Source organism: Carlito syrichta, unplaced genomic scaffold, assembly GCF_000164805.1.
Source record: "Carlito syrichta isolate Samal-C Ts95f unplaced genomic scaffold, Tarsius_syrichta-2.0.1 Scaffold126448, whole genome shotgun sequence".
Lineage (NCBI taxonomy): Eukaryota > Metazoa > Chordata > Mammalia > Primates > Tarsiidae > Carlito > Carlito syrichta.
This window is the reverse complement of record NW_007070544.1, coordinates 709,891-735,193: the sequence shown is the minus strand read 5'-3', so window position 1 is coordinate 735,193 and position 25,303 is coordinate 709,891. Positions and strand designations below refer to the sequence as shown.

General features: G+C 38.8%; 1 protein-coding gene across 3 annotated transcripts in view; it reads right to left on the bottom strand.

The window, feature by feature from the left end:
• The window catches only part of NALCN (sodium leak channel, non-selective), a 363,914-nt gene that overhangs the window by 54,174 nt on the left and 284,437 nt on the right, over positions 1–25,303 (bottom strand). For all 3 annotated transcript variants that reach the window (XM_008048630.2, XM_008048631.2, XM_021707824.1), the window contains 8 exons: positions 22,562–22,635; positions 7,506–7,607; positions 6,999–7,068; positions 4,122–4,213; positions 3,912–4,034; positions 1,570–1,626; positions 1,224–1,344; positions 996–1,127 (listed from right to left, as the gene is read on the bottom strand). In XM_008048630.2, the coding sequence (XP_008046821.1) occupies positions 996–1,127; positions 1,224–1,344; positions 1,570–1,626; positions 3,912–4,034; positions 4,122–4,213; positions 6,999–7,068; positions 7,506–7,607; positions 22,562–22,635 (771 nt within the window). The remainder of the gene's footprint in view (positions 1–995; positions 1,128–1,223; positions 1,345–1,569; positions 1,627–3,911; positions 4,035–4,121; positions 4,214–6,998; positions 7,069–7,505; positions 7,608–22,561; positions 22,636–25,303) is intronic.

Here is a 25,303-nt window from a genome sequence, read left to right as displayed (position 1 = left end):
CCAGCTGGTACACTGATGCTGATGGGTTCCTAGAACACTTACCTAGTGATGGAAGCCTGTACTCCAAGGGACCACCCTCCGAAAGATCATTTTGGGTTTTTTGGGTGCCCCCTCGCATGAGTGGGCCACAACTTGTCACTCAGTAGAGATTCCACGTGCTGTGTGGGACAAGCACTCACCAGTTGTATATGCAGCCTGTTAACTCTAAACAGTGAACCTAATCTAGACCTGTGAGGACCTCAAAAGAAAGCTTTGACGTGTATACAGGAATGAAATGGGGGTGCACACAGAATCTGTGTCCACCAGTGCATTCTGTCCTTTTAACTTACTATGCTGGAGGCTCCTCTGATGTCAATATGACTGGAATTCCTCTTATCAAATTTATTACTATTTTATTAATAATCTGCAACATGCCACTTGCTAATAATCACAATTCTCCTTGTTACATTTGTAAAGACATTGACTTCATGCCTTCCTGGACATATAGAAAAAAGTAAAATTTCTTAAATTTCTTTGAGTCTGTTCCTATGGTTTTCCAATTGAGTTTAACTGAACAGTTAAAAAGGCATTTTGATCACTGCAATCAGGAGAAAGGTCCAAACAAAATCACTTTAGTTTGCTTTTAACAATAAGGGGCTCACAATCTATAACATGATTTATATGAGAAAAACTTTTTTTTTTTGCACAGAAGCCTCAAAAATTATGGAATGCAAACTAGATTTGTTATTTTAGACCTTCCTAATGTATGTCTCATTCATCCATAAAATTTTGATTGGCATATTTGACAAATATAACTATTCTTAGATATTTATAATGCTTTAAATTTAGATTTTACACGCATGTCCCTCATTTGCCTATAATGGACTCCTCTATAGTCCAAAGAACTCAGGGCAGCTAAGCCTCTATGACTCACACTTCTCGCTCTTATACCAAGAAATGCAGGAGATTTAAAAAAATCATTACATTTTATATGCAGGAAATAACGAAAGACTTACAAGATATATAAATATGTCCATTACTCCACCAAAATCCCTGATGACAGCAGTTGGAGTGAAAAATAAGCCATCTGCCATAATCTTCAGATTAAGCTCAATGCTCATGAATATCACAAACACATACTCAGCAATCTGAAATGCGCAAAAGGCAGTTTGGTCACAATGAACAGAAAAATTGAAGGTTGGTATTTTACCTCCTAGCTGTGAGCTGAGATTTAGGGGCAGTACCTGCAAGGTGGGTGCATGCATGACTCTCCGGAAGGGGGATTCGAACATCATGGAAATGCACGAGCAGATGGTTACGATGATCATGACCCAGTCCAGGTAAGTGACCAATCCCAGCAAGTCACTGCCAAAGACCACACAAAATTAAGAAACACAAATGTTCCGGAAAAGGCTGCTACAAGTCCGAGATGATGGTTCTATGACTCTATTAACGTGGCTTAAATAAATCCCCAATCACCTATTTTGTATAGTGAAAGAAAGTAAAAGAGAATTTTTATATTTTTATGTAGCATAAAATAGTACATTAAAACTTCAACTGTGCATGAAAAACAAAGTTTGCAATGCTTACTAAAGTTGATGATACTTTGTATTTTTCACAGCTCCAGTGACAGGGTCAGTTTTAGATCTGTAAGAGATAATACACATATGACACCCTGCTATATAGCAAGCATGTTATAGCTTGTTGGCATAATGTGTGCAAACATCCCACCTACCTAAAAGCTCTTTAATATCCTCCATAAAATGCCCATAATGAAAGATGTGAACTATAGGTGACTTTGGAAGTCAGAGAACATTAGATGAAAGAAAAATCCACAGAATTTGCAGTTGATGCTTATCAAAGTAAAGTTTTATAGTTCTCAAACTACTTGATTTCAGAATTGGAGGCTCCATTCAAAATTTTCTGACATGGATGTTGCCAAATTAAATTTTGATTTTCATTTAAAAATACTCATTTAAAATCTTTGCCTTAGCAGTTCAAGGATGTTCTTCAAAATTATTTAATTAAATGCTCCATAAAAAGAGTTCTTCACCCTGCATTTAACTGTGCTCTTGTGGAATAATGTGTTTAGAATTTCTTGGGAAGAGCGTCTCTAAGTTTTACTTTTAGGTAGCCTGTGAGCAGTCATCAGTGAGGCTTCCGGCAGCCTTTGCATATGTGTTCCCAGTTACAAGAAAGTCTTCATCAGTTGTATTCAACATTAGCTGAGTTGCTGACAAAAGGAGAATTACCCCACATTAAATGGAGAATTAGCCATTTGATGTGAATGCGTAGACAGCCAATGGGATCATTCAAGATGAGGAACTCAAATTGGGAACTGATCAAGTCAACCTCTAAACTGCCAAGTTCTTATATTACTTGGTGAAAATTCAGAGAAGATTTGAATGATTATTACTCAGTTGTCTTAAATGATGACAGTCCCTTCTAGAACAGCAGAAAGAAAAACAGCTGGATAATCAGGACTAACTAGATCACTGAGCAAAGTTCTCAACTTTGGCAGACCTAAATGTTCTCCTTTGTTGAAGGAGGGGTACACAAGTAACACTCAGTGGTCCCTGAGGACTCTCCCATCCCCAAAATGTAGTAATAGTGCATATTAATTTCCTAGAGCCGCTGTGACAAAGCACCACTGGTGCTTAAGACTGGGTGGCTTAAAGCAACAGAAATGTATTTTCTCATTGTTCTGGAGGCTGGAAGTCCAAGGTCAAAGTGTCAGCAGGGTTGGTCTGTTTCAGTCCTCTCCTCTTGACTTATAGATAGCCATCTTCTCTCTGCCTATATTCACAGGGTCCTCTCTCTCTGCATGCCAGATGTTGTTGTCTTATAGGCAAACAATCATATTGGATTAAGGCCCCACCCCAATGACTTAATTTTAAGTTAATTCCCTCTTTAAAGTTTTTACCTCTAAATACAGTCACATTCTGAGGTGCTAGAGGATAGGACTTCAACATATGGATTTTGGAAGGGAAGAAACAACTCACTCCACGACAGACAGTGATTATCACATGCTACTGATTAAAAACAAAGGAATCAAGTTACCTAATGATGGCATCAGCGAAGGCTCGAATACATAATGGGAAGATGGAAAGTTTTCCAATTTCCTCCAGGACTCTTCATGTATTCAAGATATTTGCTTAAAGTTATGTTTGCCAAAAATGTATTTCAGTCATTGATTACCTGCAAAACTTGGTTTAGGGCTCCACAAATACAGTGCCCTCAAGGTTTACCCTACTGATCACTTCTTATACATTTCTTCCATGTTATTAGGATAGAGACAGTGGACAGTGGGTTTCCTTCTCATAACAGTTGTTCATGAAAGTACTATTCAACTTTCTTTCAACTTCACATTATTCTCAAATAGGCAAATTGGGGAATTTTGACCACAAAGAAACTACAAGTCTGATATACGACATGGATACTGACCTTCATCTCACCATGACATTTAGTCTCCCTTTGCTTTATTATTTCCAAAACAAAGCATGGAGTTAACAACACCAATATAAATGTATTAGGCAGGTGTTAAAATACATAAATACTAAGAAAGGGATTGGCAGTAGTGGGAAACTGCCAGGGGATGGTGGCACATCAGCAAGCATAACGAACATTTGTATACCTCACCCTGCATTGGACCCCACATCTTTGAAATACATTTTTTTTAAAAAGAAAGCATAAAGACGAATGGCTGTGAAGTGCTTTATCAATGCGACTTTTCCATAAATGTTAACTACCTGTGACCTTTGTTTGTGTTCCACCTGGTCGGGAGCTCAGCAAAGAGGAGCAGCATGATAATTAGCCCACGGTTTATTTTATGACCCCATTAGGATTACACGTTCCTTCTCCTTCATATGACAACCCCCCCTGCTGTTTGCATGACTCAGGCCAAACACCTGGCTGAAATGAAGTGTACTTACGCGTTGAAGCGTGCTCGGACCACCACCCGGCAAAAGTTTCTGAACCTGTGCTCCCGCCCGACGATGAACAGTGGCTTATCGAAGTAGGGGTGGTTCTCTCGCAGTTCCTCTTCTTGCACTTTCCTTGAGGGGGACATTGACAGGAGAGTAAGGCCAAGGGAAATGTTGCCATTCCCAAACGAGAGCCATGGAGCACAGCAGTTCCCGTACCTTTTCATTTCTGCTTGCTCCTTTTTTTCCTGAATCATCTTTATTTCACTGTCTTCTCTTTGTGCATTTCTATATCTCACTGTATTGGAATGCTAGAAATAAATTAAAAGGGGGACATATTAACACGGGAGTTTTTTTTTTTGAAGGACAAGATGTATTACTATTTTTTAAAAACGGAAATCAATATCTTTATTTTACATTTTTATATATGTTGATGGACACAGTCTTCTTAGCAAGCGTATTTTTTTTTCTCTAAAAAGTAATTCATTCAGCACATATTAATTGAGGTACTATCATGGGCCAGGCATTATTCTAGTGCTAAGGGTATGCTATGGCAACGAAAAAACAAAACAAAACAAAAACAGAACAAAACACAAACACAATTCCTGTTCAAATAAATATGTTAGACGGTGCTTAGTGCTGTAATAAAAAAAAAAACAAAAACAAAGTTGGTGAGAGGCATGGAGGGTTCTAGAAGACTATGATTTAAAATAGACAGGTCAGGGCAGACCTCAACATGAAGGTACTATTTGAACAAAGACTAGAAGGCGGTGAGGGCACAGGTCACTGACAAGCTGCAGAAGTGTGTTCTTCCAGAGGCGGGAGTGGGCTTGGTGTGTCTACAGGTCAAGTAGCCAGGATGGAAATATGGGTGGAACCAAGAGAGTAAGGAACAGAGTCTGAAAGAACAGAACAAGGAAGCATACCATGCCGGGCCTTAGCAGTCCTTACACAGACTCTGTGGGAGGTGGAGAGCCATTGTTCAAATAACTGGGTAGGTTTTGTAGAAAGCATTCCTTAGATTTAATTATCTGTATCTTCTGTCATTTGGAATAAGCGAAAAAGTTGAAATGCTCTAATTTTTAAAATGTTTCCTTTATGAGAGAAAAGACATAATTGTCGAATAATCAGAAGCACCATGACGTTTTGCTATGGAGAAGATGGATTTTGGTATCCTTCTATACAAAAAATATATATAATAAGAAGTCTTTGAAGAAGAAGTAAGCCTCTGGAATTGAGACTATTCAAACAGCGCCTTTGTTGCATATATTTGAACACACATTTTCAAAGCCATGTTTTAATTTGATTCATAAGTAGACTGTATATTTCTATTGAATCATGCTGAACAGAAATTTTTGCCTGAAAATTTTCTCAGTGCAATAAGCCTGACTCTGAAGTTCTTTTTTTTTTTTTTGAGTTGCAGTCTCACTCTGTTGCCCAGGCTGGAGTGCAGTGGCATGCTCACAGCCACCCCATTGTCCACCTGCTGGGCTCTGGCGATCCTTCTGCCTCAGCTTTCCAAGTAGCTGGAACTACATGTGTGTGCTACCACACCCGGCTAATTTTTTATTTATTGTAGAGACAAGGTCTTGCCAAGTTGCTCGGGTTGGTCTCAAATGCGTGGGCTCAGGCAATCCACTGGCCTCGGCCTCCCAAAGTGCTGGGATTACAGGCTGAGTCACCGAGCCCAGCCAACTCTGAAATTCTAAGTGGATAGGTCACATGTTAGAATTGATCCCAATTCCATGTCAACAATATTAGCCAATCCTGGAGTTCTGGATATTAAAAATCATGGTGGTATCAGAGCTCTGGGCCAATTGGAACTAAGTTAATGAAGTAATAAATATATCAGGTGTCTCATTACCAACTCTTAGTTCTCGATTTTGCTTGGAACACTTCATAAAATCAGTCTACAGTGACTAAAATGGCAGTTTGTACAGACTGAAAGCAGATAAAGTACACAAGCACTCTAAAAGCGCTTAAGAAACAGGAGCTAAGTGGTGAAAAAGACAAAACCAAAACAACTCTAGGCTTTGCACCCTCCTCTCTCAAGCACCGTTCTTGACTCTAGATACTCAAGACTCTGCTTTCTTAGCCAGTTTATCCAGATTCAACCTAGGGCTTGGATTTTAATCAGGGCTTCACTAATGATAGCAATGTAATATGCATTTTCCAGTTCTCTCACGGTAATCGTAGCAAGGCATAGCAGCTGGGTAGTCCATCTCTTGGTTTCTCTGTATTTTTATGTGACTCCTTCATTTAATTTGGATCTCTGGGCTAATGTAAAGGAGTCTGCACTAACCATCATATCCAAAATCCCTGCCCCCAAATCTCCACCTTTGATTTCTTGATTCTACTTTATTTTACTTTAGATTATAAAGTAGACCTATCACAGTAATAAAAAGATGATGAGAAATAAAAGGGCATCACTCAGAGGTTTCGTTATGTGTTTACTTTCTTTTTTTTCTGTCTCCTGTACTAGAGTGTAAGATCCAGGAGGGCAGTGAATCTGTCTTGTTTCTCCACTGCTCCTCCACTTAGAATAGGACCCAGCACAGAATAGTCACTTGATCAATATCTATAGAGCCAGCAATAAATACATGAATGACCTAGAGTCTAAAAGCAAAGACATTTTGGGGGGAATATTATGTAGTAGTCAACAGAAAAATTCTTCTAGAAATAGAATTTCATTTTCTAGTATGTAAAGCTCTGAAATGGTAGACACTGGATCTAGCTCTAAGATTATTTCATACTTAGTAAATATTCAAAGTTCATGGTGAAAATCATTCCTGTAAAATGCTTCAAATGTCTCTAATTTCAAGTCAAATGCTGCTAATATGTCACTTTTGTATTACTATTTTCACTAAGACATTTCTGTGTGTGGGATGACTGGATTTTTTTTCTGCAATTAATGGTTACTTTTTGGTACTTGGCTACATAATTTGTTTCCTGAGTTTCCTGATTTCCTCTGGCAAGAAGTTTTAAGAAGACATGGAAATACAACAAAAAAATCAGGCACTGGCATTGTCTGAGCAGTCATTTAAATATATTTTCATAATCATGTTTTCCAAATCCAAAACACTGCTTAGAACTTACATCTTGAGTCAAAGTTTCAAGAGATTTTCCCCTGCTGATCCTCTGACTGTTTGATCCGTGTCTTAGTGACCTAAAAATAACCACAATCCCTGGTCAATATATCTCAAGATCAAATTGGACCTTGAAGCAATGACTACAATAAAAACAAAATTAAACAAACCTTCTGATACATCACAAATTCCTATCATATTTCTTTTTAATAGCAAAAGCTTATAGTCTATCCACAATATCTTTGATCTCATCTAACACGATTCAGGATTTGTTCTTCTGATCCTGAAAGTGAAAATTTGACCCTTACTAAGGAAAAGATTTCTGAAGGAAAGACTTGTTTTTGAATCATTGGGTCCGACTGTGAGTTTCACTGTTGTTACCAACAGCAAATAGAACTCCATCCCTCACCCATGCCTGTCTGCCAATCAGGGCTGAGGGCGTTGGCTGCGTACAGTGACCATTTCCTGTAAAATTCTGTCCTCAGTGTCCCTGGCCCCATCTTCCCTGCATATTTACCTGCGCTCTTGGCGAATGTGGTGCTGCACGCTGAGGATTGACCTTTCCTTTGCCGGCTGCCCCTCGAATGATCCGCTCAGCATGCGCTGTCGGGTGCAAGCTCTAGAAAGGAGAAAAAAAGGAGCCCTAGATAAATGCACAGTTTGCACATTTGGGATGAATAATACATAAGTGCTCATTACTCTTAGTTTTTTTTTAAGGGAACACCAATGATAAGACGAAATACAGCAAGTGACATATAACTGTAAAAGAAAAGGAACTTTAGTCTCCCAGTCAAGGGAACTCACAAAACAGATTGTCACAGCTCTAAAGAGTTGCTGGAAAATAAACAAAAAGCATCCCTCCCACCATTCTTCCTTCTGCCTCTCCCATCCCTAAAAACAACAACAAACAACAACAACAAAAATGGTAGGACTTGGCTGGGTTTGGTGGCTCAGCCTGTAATCCCAGCACTTTGGGAGGCCAAGGCGAGTGGATTGCCTGAGCCAGCGAGTTTGAGAACTGCCCGAGCACCTTGGTGAGACCGTGTCTCTACAATAAAATAAAAATAGCCAGGTGTGGTAGTGCACCTCTGTAGTTCTGGCTACTTGGAAGGCTGAGGTGGAAGGATCACCAGAGCCCAGCAGGTCGACGCTGGGGTGGCCGTGAGTGTGCCACTGCACTCCAGCCTGGGTGACAGAGTGAGACTCCAACCAAAAAAAAAAAAAAAAAAAAAAAGGTAGGTCTTCTATTACAATTCATGAACAGTCATGCCAGCCTACCTATATACAATCATGGTGTTTTTGTTTTTTCAATTTAAACAAGGTTTCTAACAAAATCTCTTAGGGAAGAATTTGTCCACTCAGGCTTCTGGAATGATGAACTATACATTCCAAGAAGATTTTTAGGACATAAATTTTAGAGGCAAAAATGAGTCGTAAAGAGAAGTAACTAAAGCTGGAATTCTGCTTTAGTTCACAACAATGTGAACTTAATATCACTGAGCTGTACATTTAGAAATGGTTTCGATGGCACATGTTATATTATCTATCTATCTATATTTTCAAACCACAATTTCAAAAAAGTATAATACAACTTTTGGAATTATTACCTAGAGGACTCTCAATTGAAAGCTTGTGGCTCACAGGTAACCAGTTATCGATTTCTTTGTATTTTCTAAACCATGAAGACTTTTAAAAATATATTCTCTTTAGACCTGGTCCCCAACTCCCAGGCCACGAACAGTACCAATCTGTGACTTGTTAGGAACCAGGCCCCACAGCAGGTCGTAAGCAGCAGGTGAATGGAGTTCTGCCTTCTGTCAAGTCAGCAGCAGCATTATATTCTCAAAGGACTGAGAACTCTATTGTGAACTGACCATGCAAGAGATTTAGGTTGCACGCTTCTTATGAAAATCTAATTTCTGATGATCCCATCCTGACCTTCCTTCCCCCATCTGTGGAAAAGTTGTCTTCCATGAAACTGGTCCCTGATGCCAAAAAGGTTGAGGGGCGCTGGTTTAGACCATAACTGGGTGGGTGTTAATTTCAGACTTTCTAATAAGTGAAGACAATTGGGTAACTCAGCACCTGTGGTGTGAATGATTTTGGTGAGAAAACAAAATTTCTTCTCCAGAAAGCTTTCTCCAACGGGAATGGCAAGAATTCCCTTGTGATAGTAAAGGGAAAGAAAAATACTACAGGGGGGTTAAAAGACATGTGACATTGTTACTAACCACTTGGGTGACCTTTGGGCTCAGTTTCTCTTGGTAAAATAAGGACTCATTCTCCAGGATAACTCATAGACTTCAGTGCAATGATTTTATGATATGCAAACCTTATGACACTATGTTTATTTAGCTACTGATCACAGATATTGATACCTCTGCTATTGTTTTAGGTAACACTTTCATATATGTATATTTCTTCAAATGCGCTTCTTGAGTGGCTTTGAATTATATTATTATTGTCTGTCAAAGAGTTAAGATCTTTGAGAAAAGAATCTGTATCTGCTTAGCATGCTTAAAACAGCAGTTCTTATGATATCATGTATATAAGTGCTTAAAAACGCTTTTGATGTGAATGAAGACAATTACGGCGACTATCTATGAAAAATCATACGGATTCAATAAATGTAAATGCATTATTGCAAACAAAGTCCAAATAATGACTATTTTTGGTTTAATAAGCAGCAGGAAACAACTTTTCTATAGGTACATAAATTCATATAGAGAAAACGTGGAAAAATCTAATATTATACAAGGAGACTAGTGACCACACACAGGCTCCTGATGGATGAGGGAAAGACCCCAGATGAAAAGACATCAATCTGGGATAGAAAGAGGATACAGGAGCAAGGGGGTGGGAAGAAAGTTTTGTAACACTTTGGCCCCGAGCACACCTGGATATCAAGACATGCATAGAAAGAGCACCACATAAATAAAACAGTAGGGCTACTTTGAAGCATGAAACTAGCAAGTTAGAAATGTGGCATACCTAAGCCATTGCTTCATTCTTTAGTTATATAAAATATTTTGCTATTTTGAAAAATAACAGTGTTGGCAGACAGTTATTAGCTTCCATTGGACACGAGCAGATCTAATAAGAGGTTATATACTCTCACCCAATGTGCCCAGGTACATACAAAAGCATGGCAGAAGTTTGCTTTATTATCTTTTAAAGGAAATACAATGTTATCATATACAAGCACATACACTTATGCAAACCACAAACTACCAAAGAGTGTTTGAACCTGTACAATGTAATTACAGACTTTTACATAAGTGGGCTCTGAATAGTAACATGAAGGGAGAAATGAATATTTCATCTATATAAAAGCACAGAAAAATGACTTGTGCTATACTTCACGCTCCTGCAGCCTGTTTCTAAGCAAGCATGTTTAACACTTAACGGCATTTTGTTCTCATCCATTATCTCCCTTCCTAGACTGTGAGTTCTTTAGGAAAAACTTATCACTCATCCCCACATTCCTAGAAGCTCAGTTCCTGGCCCTCTGGCTGACTGATGGACGGAATGAGTAAGTGAAACTGTCGGGATGGGGCTTGTAAGGAGGGTAGAGGCAGGAGAAGGGACTGTGAATACCCCATCCCTAACTTGCTCGTCTCAAGCTTCAAAGTAGCCCGGTAGGTTTGCAGTTTCACATCCAGCAGTATAGCTGCTAATAGAAAGTTCTTCCTTTGTCTGGAAGCCTCGTAGAGAAGATGAGTTGAGAGAACACTAAGTGTAGAATGACACATTACTGACTTCACCTCTTTTAAGTGGTGGAACCTTAGGTAAGTGACATGCATTTGCTGAGCCTCCATATACCCTATGTAAAGTGCAAAGAACAATCATGCCTTTCCTATTGGCTTCACAGGGAGTCGGAAGAAGCACAGATGAGGATGAAAGTGCTTTGGAAACATTGACACTTTATTTAAATTTTAGTTGCTATAATTTCCTGTTGTATCTTGTCCCATTTCATGGTTGATGTCAAAAACATTCTATAAAGTGCTGGGAACTGCATAACAAGATTGACAGAGGATCACATTGAAAAGTCAGTCTTTTCTGTTGGGACTCTGATCAGCATGTGTCTCATTAAACTAAACCAAGTGTTTTCTGGAATGAACATCCATAGCGCTACAGTGGTAGGCAGGTTTCTAAGACGAACCCCTGAACCCCTGAATCCCCGATGATCCTGCTTCCTGGTTTTGATGCCCTTGGGTAATCCCATCCCTTTGAGTGTGAGCAGGACTTAGTGATTTCCCTTCAAAGAACAGAAGACAACAGTGATGGAATAGGTTACAAAACCCTTGACTTCCATCTTCCTAGCACTCTTGCTGTCCCTCTTTTCCTCTCTCTTGCTTGTTCTGATGAAGCAAGTTGCCTCGTTGTGGGATGCTCTCCGGAGAGAGTCACCTGATAAGGAGTTGAGGGCAGCCTCTAGATAACCACTTGGGAGGAACGGAGGCCTTCATCTAACAGGCCGTGAAGAACTGAAGCCTGCTAACAACCACGTGATCAAGGAAGAGGATTCTTCCCATTCAAGTCCAAGTGTATGCAGCTTTGAGAAAGACCCAAAGCTAGATGCCCAACTATGCCCAGATTCCTAACTGAGACTGTGAGAAAAAAAAAAAAGCATTGTTTAAATCACTTAAGTTTTGGAATAATAGATAACTAATGCAGCTATCACTTCCTTGAGCCCTTTAACTTCCTATTGCTCTTGAGAAAAAGACGAAGTCTAAAGAGCAGTGCGGCTTGCAAAACCCTGTTTGGTCTCTCTCTAATCTCTCTTTCTAGTCTCATCTTTTACCAGAAAGGAACTTGTTCTCTTGATGCCATTCTCTTTGGTCTTTTGGTGCTCCACACATGCCACTTTCCAAAGAGTTCTAAGAGAACAGAGGTTATCTTTAAAATGATTCATGATTATTTCCCAGCTCTGGTACACAGTAGGTGCTCAATAAATATTTGTGGAACGAATGAACCTTGAAATTCTGTGAAGATCAAATATTTTAATTTCTTTTTTGATCACTTCATGTTTATGAAGCATGAAAACAATCACAAACAAAACAGCATGTGTTTTAAATGTGCTTTTCAAAGGGGATGTTAAACAATCTTAATTTTATCTCAAGTTAGAATACTATGCCACTCAAGAATAACAGACTTGTAATAGATGAGACCCCAAGACAATAATGAAAAAAAATCAGACATTGTTTTTTGCAACTAGAAAGTTTATAAATCTTCATCTATGTTGTATGTGAAAACTATTAGGGAGATCTGAAAGGCAATGTGAAGAAGGGCACACGATTTAAGAAATTTCAGTTTCTTAAACTGGAGATCTGATCTGTCACTGCAAACATGGTCTCCATATATCTCCTCTTACAAGAAGCTATTCGCAAGCTGAAATAGTGAATGACTAAGTAACTTGAGACTTTTAATATTTGACATAAAAAATGAGAGGCACACATCATTAAAGTTGCTAAGTAATAAACCTACCCAGAAGGGGAACTACTCGAATATTCAATTAAGTTATATTTTGCCACTTTAAATTTTTCATTAGGATCGGGATGCCTTTTGGTTAAAAGAAGTATGTCTGCAGGAAGGAAATGTTCACTCATTTGTGGCCCAGAGAAAAAAGCAAAGCTAATGATGTTGGAAAAACCCATATTGATCTTCAGGGACGGTCTCACTTTTCTTAGGGTAAAGATTGGGTCATGTCATGGTATCAAGGCCCTTAAACATCTCCTCTATATCTCTTCATAATAGCAAGTACTAGATGGTCAGTTTCTTAGAAACTCCATCTAGCGGCTTAACATTAAAAAATTGGTCTTCCTACTTGGCTTCTGGAAATGGGAGGCACAAGGCTTCAAGTGTCTGGTGAAAAATAATGAAGTCTTTTGTCTTGTCTGAGTGAGGAAATTCTCCATTATGCAGGCATATGTAATCCCTTTATTCCTGTTCCCTGGAGGAGAATTACAGTGAGGCATTTTCCTTTTCCCAGTTGGGGTTAATGTTATGCCCTCTCTACCTTTGAAAGTAAAACAAGATGAGGACCCCTGAGGATGATTCAAATGTGGGAATATTCTTCGGCAAACACACATTCCCAGTTGCAAAAATATTACCCCTGGTTTCTTGCCAAGCCTTTGAAAAAAAAAAAATGAAAGATTGATTTTTTTTTTCCTGCATTGCCTTTGTGCTGTGGAATTTCAATTGCCCCTTATATGACAGATATATATATATATATATACACACACACATACATATTGCCTCTTATATGACAGCCATATATGTATGTGTATATTTATACACATGTATATGTGTGTGTGTGTGTGTGTGTGTGTGTGTGTGTGTGTGTATAAAATCTTTTATGGAGGCTGGGGAAGAGAATCATCTCTTGAAATTGTCTCTATTTTTCTTGACATTTCTCCATCTAAAATATTTTAAAATTGGCCCAAAGATTATGATTATAAGAGAGATCTTTGGAGCTTTATTAGTCTTTAAACACCACTAGTTGTTTATAGACACAGTGGCAGGGGGTCTCCTATTCCTTTCTTCTTTGTCTCCATGTCTTCTTTCTTAATGTCCCAGAACAAAGGTGTGGGAAAAGCCTGTACACTCTGTAATGAAAGAGAGAGGCCTATGAGTCTTCAAATTATTTTTACTCATTATAGAAAAGTTAGAAGGCCTGATACCATCTGGTATTAAATGCAATTACCATCTAAAGGAACTGCAATGTAACTTTGCAGAGCATTGCATTTGAGAGCTTTTACTCAAATCTTGAGCTCTACAAGGTAATACCTTTTAAAGTATTATCAGGGGTTGGTTAATGTAATGCAATCACATTAGCAGACAACAGGAAAATAGTCCTTCAATGGTAATTATGTAAAACTATGACTGTATAACTAAGAGAATAGAAAATGAGTATTTCCTGGAAATGGCTCTTACCTGACTCCACTAGAGTGACAATGGGATCATCCAAAGTAGAGACAATAGCGGATGTTAATGGGTGAACTCCTAGGTAATGGCCTCTTGCTGAGATGAGGAAAAGTGACATTTTTATCTTAGTGGATACAACTCTCCTTTGTGAATCAGTTCTGTCCTGAGTAAATGGATCTGGCTCTTGAACAGCAACAGCCAGTTAGTTCTTCCCAATCTTGTGTTATTCATAAAAATGTTTTCATATGCAAATATGTAAATATGTGGGCCACCAGAACCTCATCGTAGGTAGAAAATGAAATAAAGAAAACCTTGAATGTCACCATCTTATGCACATATGCACACACTACAAAGGAAAAATAATTCATGAGAGATCTATGCCTTTAGTACATCTATTAAAATTTAGTGTAAAAAAATGCCTGCAACTGCACATAATTCACTGGGTTTCAAATTTAGAAACCCGACTTCTGACCCAGAAACATGAACATTTCAGTGCAAAGATTGAGCTTCTTATTATAATAAAAATGCAATTTTACAAACGTTGCAGAAACTACCAGCCAATATTTCTACAGATATATATTTAATTTTTTAAATTACTTATTACTTTACCGTCCAATGACAAAATAACAAAAGAAAAACCTTGTTAAAAATATCTTTCTATCGCCATAGTTTTGCCTTTCCAAGAATGTCAGATAGTTGGAATCATACAATATGTAGTCTTTTCAGATTGACTTCTTTCACTTAGTAATATGTATTGGTATTGCCTCCATGTCTTCTCATGACTTCATAGTTCATTTCTTTTTCACTCTGTATAATAATTCCATTGCCTGAATATATCACAGTTTGTTTAACCATCTACCTTCTGAAAGACATCTTGGTTGCTTCCAAGTTTTGGCAATTATGAATAAAGCTGCTATAAACATCAGTGCATGTCTCTGGAGATGTACATCTATTTGCTTCTAGGTAAGTATATCTATGGAGACAGGAAAAAGATCAGTGGCTGCCAGGGGTTGGAGGAATAGAGGAATAAACATACGGAACACAGAGGAGTTTTAGGGCAGTGAAACTTTTCTGTAGGATACGATAATGATGGGGTGCATGTCATCACACGTTTGTTTAAGTCCATAGAATGTACAATACTATGAGTCAGCTCTAACATAAAACTATGGACTTTGGATGATAATGATGTGGCAATGTGGATTCACCAGTTGTACCAAATGCACTCCTCTAGGGGGGAAGGTTAGTAATTGGGAAAGAAGGCTGGGCTTGTGTGGAGACAGGGGGTATGTGGTGGGAAATCTCTGTAGCTTCACTCAATTTTGTTGTGAACTTAAAACTGCTAAAAAAAAAAAAGTCTATTAAAAAATCAAATTTTATGCCAGGCGTGGAGACTCAAGCCTGTAATCCCAGCACTTTGGGAAGCTGAGGCGGGAGGATTGCCTGAGCCCGCTGGTTTAAGACCACTGGGCAACATGGTGATACCTCCTCTCTACAATAAATCAAAAAGTGAGCCGGGTGTGGTAGCGCGTGCCTGTAGTTCCAGCTACTTGGAAGACCGAGGCGGAAGGATCGCCTGAGCCCAGCAGGTCGAGGCTGAGGTGGCTGTGAGCATGTCACTGCACTCCAGCCTGGGCGATGGAATGAGACTCCAACTCAAAAAAAGAAAAAAGAAAATTAAACTTTACCTGTATGATGATCACTTATGTGCCTAGCCTCAAATTGTACCCCATGTCTTAAAAAAAACAAATCTTCCCACATCTGTTTGGTAAAACTTTCTAATCCATAGCACTATTATAATCATATTTTGGGTTTATTTTTTAAAATCTATAAATCATACTTTGATGATCACAAATCAAGTACCATCTAGGAAAGTATTTAGACACATCATTTTAGTTCCATTTAGTTCTATTTTTTCATTTTAACATTTCTACTATTTTATGTTTTATGCAAATGAATATACCCACAAATCTTATCTCCTTAGTGTCTATTTCTCTGAATACACTTAATTTTCATCTGTCTCCTCAGGTTTTGTGTCTCCAAATAGTCTTTCAATTAACTTACAAGAGTTTTAAGTGTCAGGAAAATCTTAAGGAAAAATCAACTACAAAAAGGCAGATAATAGAGTCATTATGACATTAATTCCCAATATTCTTACAACTTGAGGTTATTCTTGCCAAATATTGGTGATAATAAAAAAAATGCTTCTGTCTCAGGAGACTGACCCAAACTCTGGGTCACGAGAACATCTGTCCCCCTTCCTCTCAACTGCAGGATCACTCCAGTGCCCTGCCTTCTCACAGTGGAAGCATGGGTCCACCAAGAAGCTATCAAGTCCAGCTTCAAGGTCTGGGGGATGTTGAAAGGCACTCAGACACTCTCAGTGATGTTGAGGGTGTCTTGCTAGTTATGCCCAGAATATTATGCTGCATAGAAATAACATGACCTTATCCAAAGTTGCTGAATGACTGGGTTAACCTATGGAACAATAATTTTGTTTTGTTTTTTGTTTGTTTGTTTGTTTGTTTTGAGTTGGAGTCTCACACTGTCGCCCAGACTGGAGTGCAGTGGCCGCTCCCGGCCACCGCAGCCTCGACCTGCTGGGCTCTGGCGATCCTTCCGCCTCAGCCTTTCAAGTAGCCGGAATTACAGGCGCGTGCTACCACGCCCAGCTGATTTTTTGATTTATTGTAGAGATGAGGTCTCGCTGTCCAGGTGGGTCTCGAACCCGCGGGAACAATAATTTTGAAAGAAGAACATACCCAATGGAAAAAAGCAAATGGCGTAAAATGCCTGGCTGTTGAAGACACTACATATTTCTTGAATAAATGAGTGAATGAATTTCTTGGAGGTCCTTTATTTCAGGAAGAAAATCCAGCTAATGCCACTTAAAAAAACTATATATTAATAAATAAGTAGTGATTTTACAAATATTTAAAGAGTATATAATTACTATGTACAGTCAATAAAAATGATTCATTTAAAATGATAAATAGGAGAAAAACGAATCCTGTATATTTCATTAAATATGCTTAATTTTATTATAGTAAGTAGCACTTGCTAAAGACAATTCTTTAGACTCTTAAACTATTAATATAAGTGCATGACCAAGAAAATGATGTTATAAAACCAAATGTCACAATGCAAACATCACACCAGACTGAGCATTCACAAAGGTTATAAAGATACCGTCCTAGCTAATGAGGTATTCACCAGCAAACCACAAAAGGATGGAACTTTCTAAAATAATGTGAAATGTTTAATTATTTTATTTTGACATTTCTCTATTCATTCATCCTAGCAGGAATGATAATGCATTTTTGCTCGATTTCAGGGCTTTGAATTAGAGGAAATCTCACTAGAGGTAACGATGCTTTTGAAAGCACATTGCTATTTGTTTTTTATTTCATCTGATGCAGAGAAAAGGTCACTGCCTTTTGAAAAGACGCTTTCTTTAGTGAAGCTGAACGATAAAGTCTAAGTCAGAACAACAGCAAATTTAATAGCAATCTTGGAGTTTATAATTTAAGTAGTGGAACATCCTCCCTCTCACAATACTCTTCAGATAAGTCTTGGCGGGGGTGGGGGGAACCACATAGATGATTGTTCTTGCCAAGTGATTCACCTGCATTTTAGCACGTGCCAGTATCATCAAGTTCTGTAAAAGTGGCCCATGTCTATTCTCCTTAAAGAGTTCTCAAATATATATCCAAAGATGCGTTTCTCTTTCTCAAAACATCAATTAATTTTTAAAAAGTGCAAGAACACAAATTAAAGATGATTATGTGTAGAAATGTGTAACTCTACCCATGGATAGAGTCACAACCCTCCAGGGTCTCCCCTTTCTGAAAGACTTGTTCCTTTCTGGGCTGGAATTTTCTGTTCCCAGTAATGTATGTAACATACTTTTTGCTGGAATAATGTGGATCTTGTTTCAAATGGAAGATGGATATTTGGAAATATGGGTCCCCTGAGAACCAAGACGACTGGCAGACCTCCAGCTCAATTACTAGGACTGAGGACAAAGGTTCCTACATCAATATGGCTTGACTTGTCCAGGAAGGCAAAGCTGTTAGCCAGTCAGAGCAGCTTTCTCCAAAATTCATTTATGTACACTATAGACTGCTGGACCAGCCCATTTCTCCAGACAACAGGGTGCTCAGCTGGCCAAACTATGCAACTCAAAATATTTGTTATTCATCAAGACTTTTTCCAAGACCCTACCCCATGAGGTCTATCCATCTCAAACAAGTTTTTAAAAATGCTATTTAAAAATATCATTTGTATTTGTTTTTAAAGGTCATACACATGTATGGCTAAATCTTTTTAAAATATTAAAGGCACAAAAGAAAAAATAAATTTCACATGTGAGGATGGCAGTTTGAAGTCCCCATTTATTTTTCCTCTTCGTAGATCACCCAAGACAAGAAGGAAAATGGAAACAGAAGCGCAAGGCCCTCTGAGAAACCAGTAGCTGAAATGTGGAGGCAGAGTGGGTGGAAAGAATATGGAAGCCAGTGGAGAGCTACCAGACAGGTCATTGTCCTTTTCTTGTCCCCGATCACAGCACTGCCCTCCCCAGAGCAGTCACAGAATTGTTAATCGCAGGTACCTTGAACAGTCCTAAACTCACATCAAAAATTCTGCCAAATGTCAATCAGATCTCCGCCCTGAAAGCATCTAAACCCAACCCCCAAACCTTATACATATCCACCCCTGGCCTATCCCTTCTGAGATTGTATCAAAACTGTTGAAGTGGTGGTTTCTTCCACTGGAATATGTATTACATTTGTACACTTTGCTTGACCAGTAAATTATTCAGACAACTTTTCTGGGCAGTCACCACAGCAAAGACAGATGAGAAAACTGAGGGGACAGATGAGTGAGTTGCTCAAGTTTATGGAGAAGCAAAGCCTAACGCCAGTCAGGCCTTCTAACAGCAAGTCCAGAGTCAGAGACAGTGGGATCCTGAAGATCACCTCCTTCAGATGACAGCACTGGGAATGTAAACAAATCATCCCTTTGCATAGCCAGGCCTCCAGTAACTTTAAGTCAGGGAGCTGCTTTGTTTTATTTTACCCAAATATGTGTTATTTTTTGAAAGCTACTCTTAAGACACTAATATTCCATCATATCCCCCTTTTTCTTACCTCCCACTGGATTTAAAGTTTATGTGACTAAAGTTTATGTGACTCTATCTGCACCCAAATCAGGACAAAAGCCAGCCTGTGATGTACTTGCCAAGATGACTCAGCTCAGGTCTTTTTTTCATGCTTCCCTATTTACCTTCTTGGTGAGGAACCTCTTAGGCAATGTTAAAGACAATCATTCTACAAACATTGGAAAAAAAAACTGGAAAGTCAAGAGTGGTAGAACACTAGAACCACAGTCTCTATCAGACATTTACTTGTATTAAAGGAGACTCATCTATTAAAAGATTGAATCTGCATCCTCTTTGTCTTAAGGCACTTTCCTTTTTAAAAAGCCTTCTTTCAAAAATGCAACTGGTCCTGGGAGAGGCCACTGCTAACTCATCCAGGAACTCCAGCAGGAAAAATTAACAGAGAACAAGGTTGGAGCCCAGGGGAGGGGAGTCTTCAGACACAATAAGGACACTGAGAGATTGGTGAAAGTTTTTTCTGCTTCCCAGTTTTATGGAAGGTTATTTGAATCAACCACCGTGAGGCTACTGTAAATATTTTCCTTTTATTTCTTTTAAGTTCCTTCCCCTCTCCCCTTTTTCTTTCTAGCTGCTGTTACTCCTTGGAAAATAGCACAGAAAAGTGTCCACCAACACCATAGACATAGACCCAATCTATTCTTGATAACTCGAATTTCTTTTAACAAATTGTTTACATTATAATGCAAGTATGGTACCACTACTGCTACTATTAGTGGGAAAAAGAAGTATTTCCAAAGAAGGTATCAGTGTGCTATCTTGACCTTGTCCTAACTTCATGAAGAGACTAGTGTAGTAGCAATGAGAAAACCATTTTTACAGAAGAAAAAAACAAACAAACTAGAAAGTTTTCTAAGATCTAGTGTTTTATTCTAAACAATTCTAAGGTTTTTGTTTTCCAAAGAATAGTGTTTTATTTCCTGAGGTTTGCAGGGTGATATAGTTCAGGGAGTATGAAAGAACTGCCTCTCATTCTGTCGTACTCTATTCTGTAGTAAAATACTATCGGCTCTAGGTATTCCCCAAACTACATAATTGTTGAACAAGTTTGAGGGGGGTCCCATATACCCTGATAGGCTTTAAAATTCTACTTATGGACACCATAACATTAAAAAGAAAAATCTGCTTCTGTAGATTAAAAAATCAACAACTAAATTTTCCCCTCGCCATGTGAAATTAGAAGAATGTAATTTCTAGCATCATTATGGATGTGCTTGAATACAATTTCTATAAAACATTGGAGAGTCTCATTCATCCAATTCATTCAATTTTATGATATGGTGTACCTTTTAAGTCAGTTTTCACTGTCAGACCAATAAGCTGAATCTGTCGGAAAAAGTCTGGCTTTATTTTTTCAATTCAAATAACATGTAATCACAGGCCTTTGTGACAGTCATGTTATTATTTCTAAGGCCTAACTCTAAGGTAGGCAAATTCTAGGAAGGAGGTTTTCCAAATAAATGTCATCTGGATAAATGGTGAAGCGTGGCCCATTGGGACCCTCCTTTGGAGAATGTCACATGGGAATAGTCCTTTTGTTTGGCAACCTGTAGAATTTTACATCCTGGATCAGTACACACTGTTCCTGGATGGGTGTGAGTTTCACCTTTCTTTTGTAAACTAAGAGAGGGATATAGAAAAGAGAGTGGAAAATGAAAAGTGTCAGATCGGTTTTAAGAAAGAGTTTGTAGGGAAGTGAGGCCTAGAGCTCTCTTCCTTCCAAGTATCTGCTCCTGCCTGGGAAGGCCTCCGGGTACCCCTAGGGCAGAGTCACACATGCTGTAAGGCAGGTGTTCTGGACAGGTGAGTAAGGTTGTTTTGCTTCCTGATTAGATTGGTGGATTCTCAACACAGACTTCAGCGAATTATAATGCCCTTTTGAGTAGTTTCTGGTTTGAGGGAGAATTTCTTCTCCTATGAGGGAATCAGCATTGCTCTAGGACTCTACCAGGAACTTGTTCGGTGTAGTAACAGATAAAGTAATGCTTCCCAAGTACCATGTGTGGTTCAAGGTCAGCCTCATGGCAGGTCTGTTAATAATTCCAGTATGGAGAGACCAACCAGTCGGGAGCAAACATAAGCTGGGACTCAGGTTGCCTATTTCAATGAGTTTAAATGTTGACGCCATCAGGTTTTTTAGTGATAATACACTAGCCCTAGAAATAGTTATCCTTACCTCAGAAATTCTTTAAAACACATATATAACTCTACATATGAATAGCAACCAATCTAAAGAACCATACTCTCTTGATTAGTTAGGATACTTTCTTTTATTGCATAGAAATTCTAGATAGTATTATAAGGTAAGAGAGTTGTGACCAGATGTGGTGGCTCATGTCTGTAACTCTGGGAGGCCAATTGGGAGGATCTCTTGAGTCCAGGAGTTCAAGACCAGTCTGGGCAACATAGCAAGACCTCATGTCTATTAAAAAAATAAGTTGGGTACAGTGGCACACACCTGTAGTCTCAGCTACCTAGGAGGCTGAGGTGGAAGGATTGCCTGAGTCAAGAAGGTTGAGGCTGTGGTGAGCTGTGACTGTGCCAATGCCCTACAGCCTGGGCAACAGAGTGAGATCCCAGTTTAAAAAAATAGTTTTTCAAATATATATACTTAGCTTTATTTCCTCAGTATAGTTTTCCAAATTATCGTAATGTAAATTCTTGGGAAAATGCTTTGATGTCTTAGGGACAGACTGATGAATCTAGTAGAAAAAGATGAGAATTCCTCCCACTTACCACAATGGAGAGGGCTTCCTAGTATGAATTTGTCCATTTGCTTTGTCAGCTGCCCTATCTCCAGCTCCCAATATCGAGTTGTGTCATTTACATACGTCTATGTAGTCTCTGTACCGATAAATGATATTCCAAATGCTTACGCATTTTTCATACTTAACATGTTACTCTATAACATAAGATAGATTCTTATAAAATACTCTTAAGTGGGTTGCTTAATTTTCCTCATTGATCCTTCATTTTAAGGCATATTTTAGGGAGTAGAATTAAAAGGTTATGTTTTCTTAAACATTCTAGGATGGGTATTCCTTTTATTCTTACTAGATTTTAAATAAATTTATTTTTGATATATTTTAATAAATCATAATTACTTTATCAAGTTTACTCTTTTACTATTTTTTCTTTAGATTGTGATTTTTCCTGTAGGTATCACAAATGATGTAAAACTGTTAAAAAATAATAGTAAGGTATTCTCACCTTTTTGTGAATCTTTATATTCACAATTTATATTTGCATACATGAATAAAAAAGAAATGGCTTTGTGAGTTAATAAAGTATTTAGAAAAGACACTAATAATGTCTTTGACATTATTTATAACCATATAGATACTCAAAGCTACTTTCTAGCAGAAAGTATATGCTGATGCCCAGAAAATTAATTCATTAAAAAAACCCTCCTTTTTGATTAATATAATCTTCCTTGTGTTTAAATATGTATCAACATTAATTGGTATTACCTTAAAATTTTAGTGACTGCAGTCTCCTTTTCCCGAAGGTTCCTTGCCCTGATGCTGAAAACGGATTTGCGAAGCTGAAAATTTAAAAAAAGTATGACTTTAGTTGTGGAATGTAAAGAAATAATAATGTCCTGGCAAGCTGTTAAAGAAATGACACAATTAAAACAGTAAATATGTTTTTTTACTAAAGCATCATCATATGATTGATTCTGTTATTTAATATTCTTTTCTATTTTTACTCTTATTTGGGCAGAAATGTGAACAAACTCGTGGAACACCATGTCCCAGCCAACGATGGCACATTGACTGTGTGTCACTGTGACAATGCTGTCTTTTTCTTTCCAAAGAATTTAACATTGAAGCTAATATTGGATTTTTTATTTGTCATTGTTAAGTAAAATATTCTCTAATCCACATTATGTCTGTGGCAGATTCTTGGCCTGTGACCTAATACTAATCTGAACAACGAATTTAAGATTTGTTTTGCCTGCAGACATGAGGTCAGCTGAGATGGGCATTCAAAGTTTCCTCCTAGTTGGCGATGATAAAATTGCTCCAGAGAAGAGGACTAAGAAAAAAAAATACTAGAGGTTGACTATAAACCAGAAGATGCACTGCCCAAATTCAATTTTGTCTTACTTGCTAGTTATAGAAGTAAGGTCAGTGGAAGGTATACAAGGAGCCAAAGTGACAGGAAAAGGGTACAGAGAGAACAGAGAAATGCATCATCATATTTCCATAATAACTGACTAGGCTGGGCACAGGGGCTCACTCCTGTAACCCAACACTTTGGGTTAGCTGGGCGTGGTGGTACATGCCCATAGTACATTGGGAGGCTGAAGGGCAAGGATCGCCTGAGCCCAGGAGGTCGAGGCTGAGATGGGCTGTGATTGTGCCACTGCACTCCAGCCTGGGTGACAGAGTAAGACTCTAAAAAACAAAAAAACCAGCCGGGCTTGGTGGCTCAGACTGGAATCCCGCGCCTTTGGGAGGCTGAGGTGAGTGGATTGCCTGAGCCCGCGGGTTCGAGACCCGCGTGGGTAGGCGAGACCTCATCTCTACAATAAATCAAAAAATCAGCCAGGCGTGGTAGCACATGCCTGTAATTCCGGCTACGTGGAAGGCTGAGGCAGAAGGATCACCGGAGCCCAGCAGGTCGAGGCTGCAGTGGCCGGGCACGGCCACTGCACTCCAGTCTGGGCGACAGAGTGAGACTCCAACTCAAAAAAAAGCAAAGAAACAAAACAACCCCAAAACCTTACTAACTAACTAGATTTATGATAATAAGTATAACTACAGTTAGACTAAATAGACAATATTTGCCAAGCACTTAGCATGACTATCCGTGACCATGGGAAGACTTAGGGTAACTAGGAATCAGAGTTCTTGGCTTCCAGAAATGAATAGCCTAGTTAGGAAGGCAAGGGTGGGGCACAGGAACTCATCAGTGAAAAGGACAATACAGTAGACAGCAAAGTGCCGGCTGACATGCAGAGTAGACAGGATGAGAGAGGTTGGAGCACTTTTAGGGACAGCACATCTGGAATGGTCGGCGAAGACTTCACTGAAAGAGTGGAAGTTGCTTGTACCCCATATCTTTAAAATAAAAAAAAGGTAAAAATAAAAATAAAATATATTAGACCTAAAACAAAAAAAAAGAGTGGCTGTTGCATTGGGTCTTGAAGGATGGTTAAGATTTCTAGAGCAAAGGTAATACAGGGCAAAGGAATAAAGTTGGAAATGTGTACACAGGGCAAGTTAATTTAGTGCAAACTCTCTGGTTATGTGCTACGCTGACTGGATCTTTAAGCAAGGCAAGTAGAGGGAACAAAACAAAACAAACAAAACCTCAGGTGACAGAAAACTCTGTATTCAGTAAGAACAGACCACCGAGTCAGCTTCCTTTCAACAAGGGTTAGGTAAGTGGAGGTACACACCTGCAGAGTCCCAATCTACAAACAAACCTATAAACAAATGCCATACTGTCAACCAACATGTCCATCTGCCCACAGGTGGAGAAAAACCAGAGTCACAGGTTGGTCTTTCCAGGCACAAATGACAACCTAGATAATATTATAACTAGCAATAGAGTTTTTATATTTCACAGCAGATCTGTGAGCAGGATCACTGAACTCGTTGGCAACTTCCTCCTCATGAGAAAAGGTGGCTCATTTATTTTTCTTTTCAGTAATGAAAAGCTGAAATGGATTCATTATTCACTAGAACACTTTGGAGAATAAATGGATGCGTGAACAAGAAGACAAGAGGGGATGTCATTTATTTGGAAATTAAATTTTTGGGTAACATACAAAAGGGAACGCCAAAAAGCCTGGAATTTATTTATTAAAAATTGTGTATTTATTCTTACGTGTTTAAACTTCAGTATCTTCAAAGTACTCTCCATTAGATGCAATACCCCTATCGAGATGCTTTTTCCACGGCCCAAAACAGTTTTTGAACTTGCTAATTTCTGATGCCGTTTAGTACTTCTGCTTTTTTTTTTTTTTTTTTTTTTTTTTTTTTTGAGTTGGAGTCTCCCTCTGTCGCCCAGACTGGAGTGCAGTGGCCGCTCCCGGCCACTGCAGCCTCGACCTGCTGGGCTCCGGCGATCCTTCCGCCTCAGCCTTCCCAGTAGCCGGAATTACAGGTGTGAGCTACCACGTCCGGCTGATTTTTTAATTTATTTATTGTAGAGATGAGGTCTCGCTGCCCAGGCGGGTCTCAAACCCGCGGGCTCAGGCA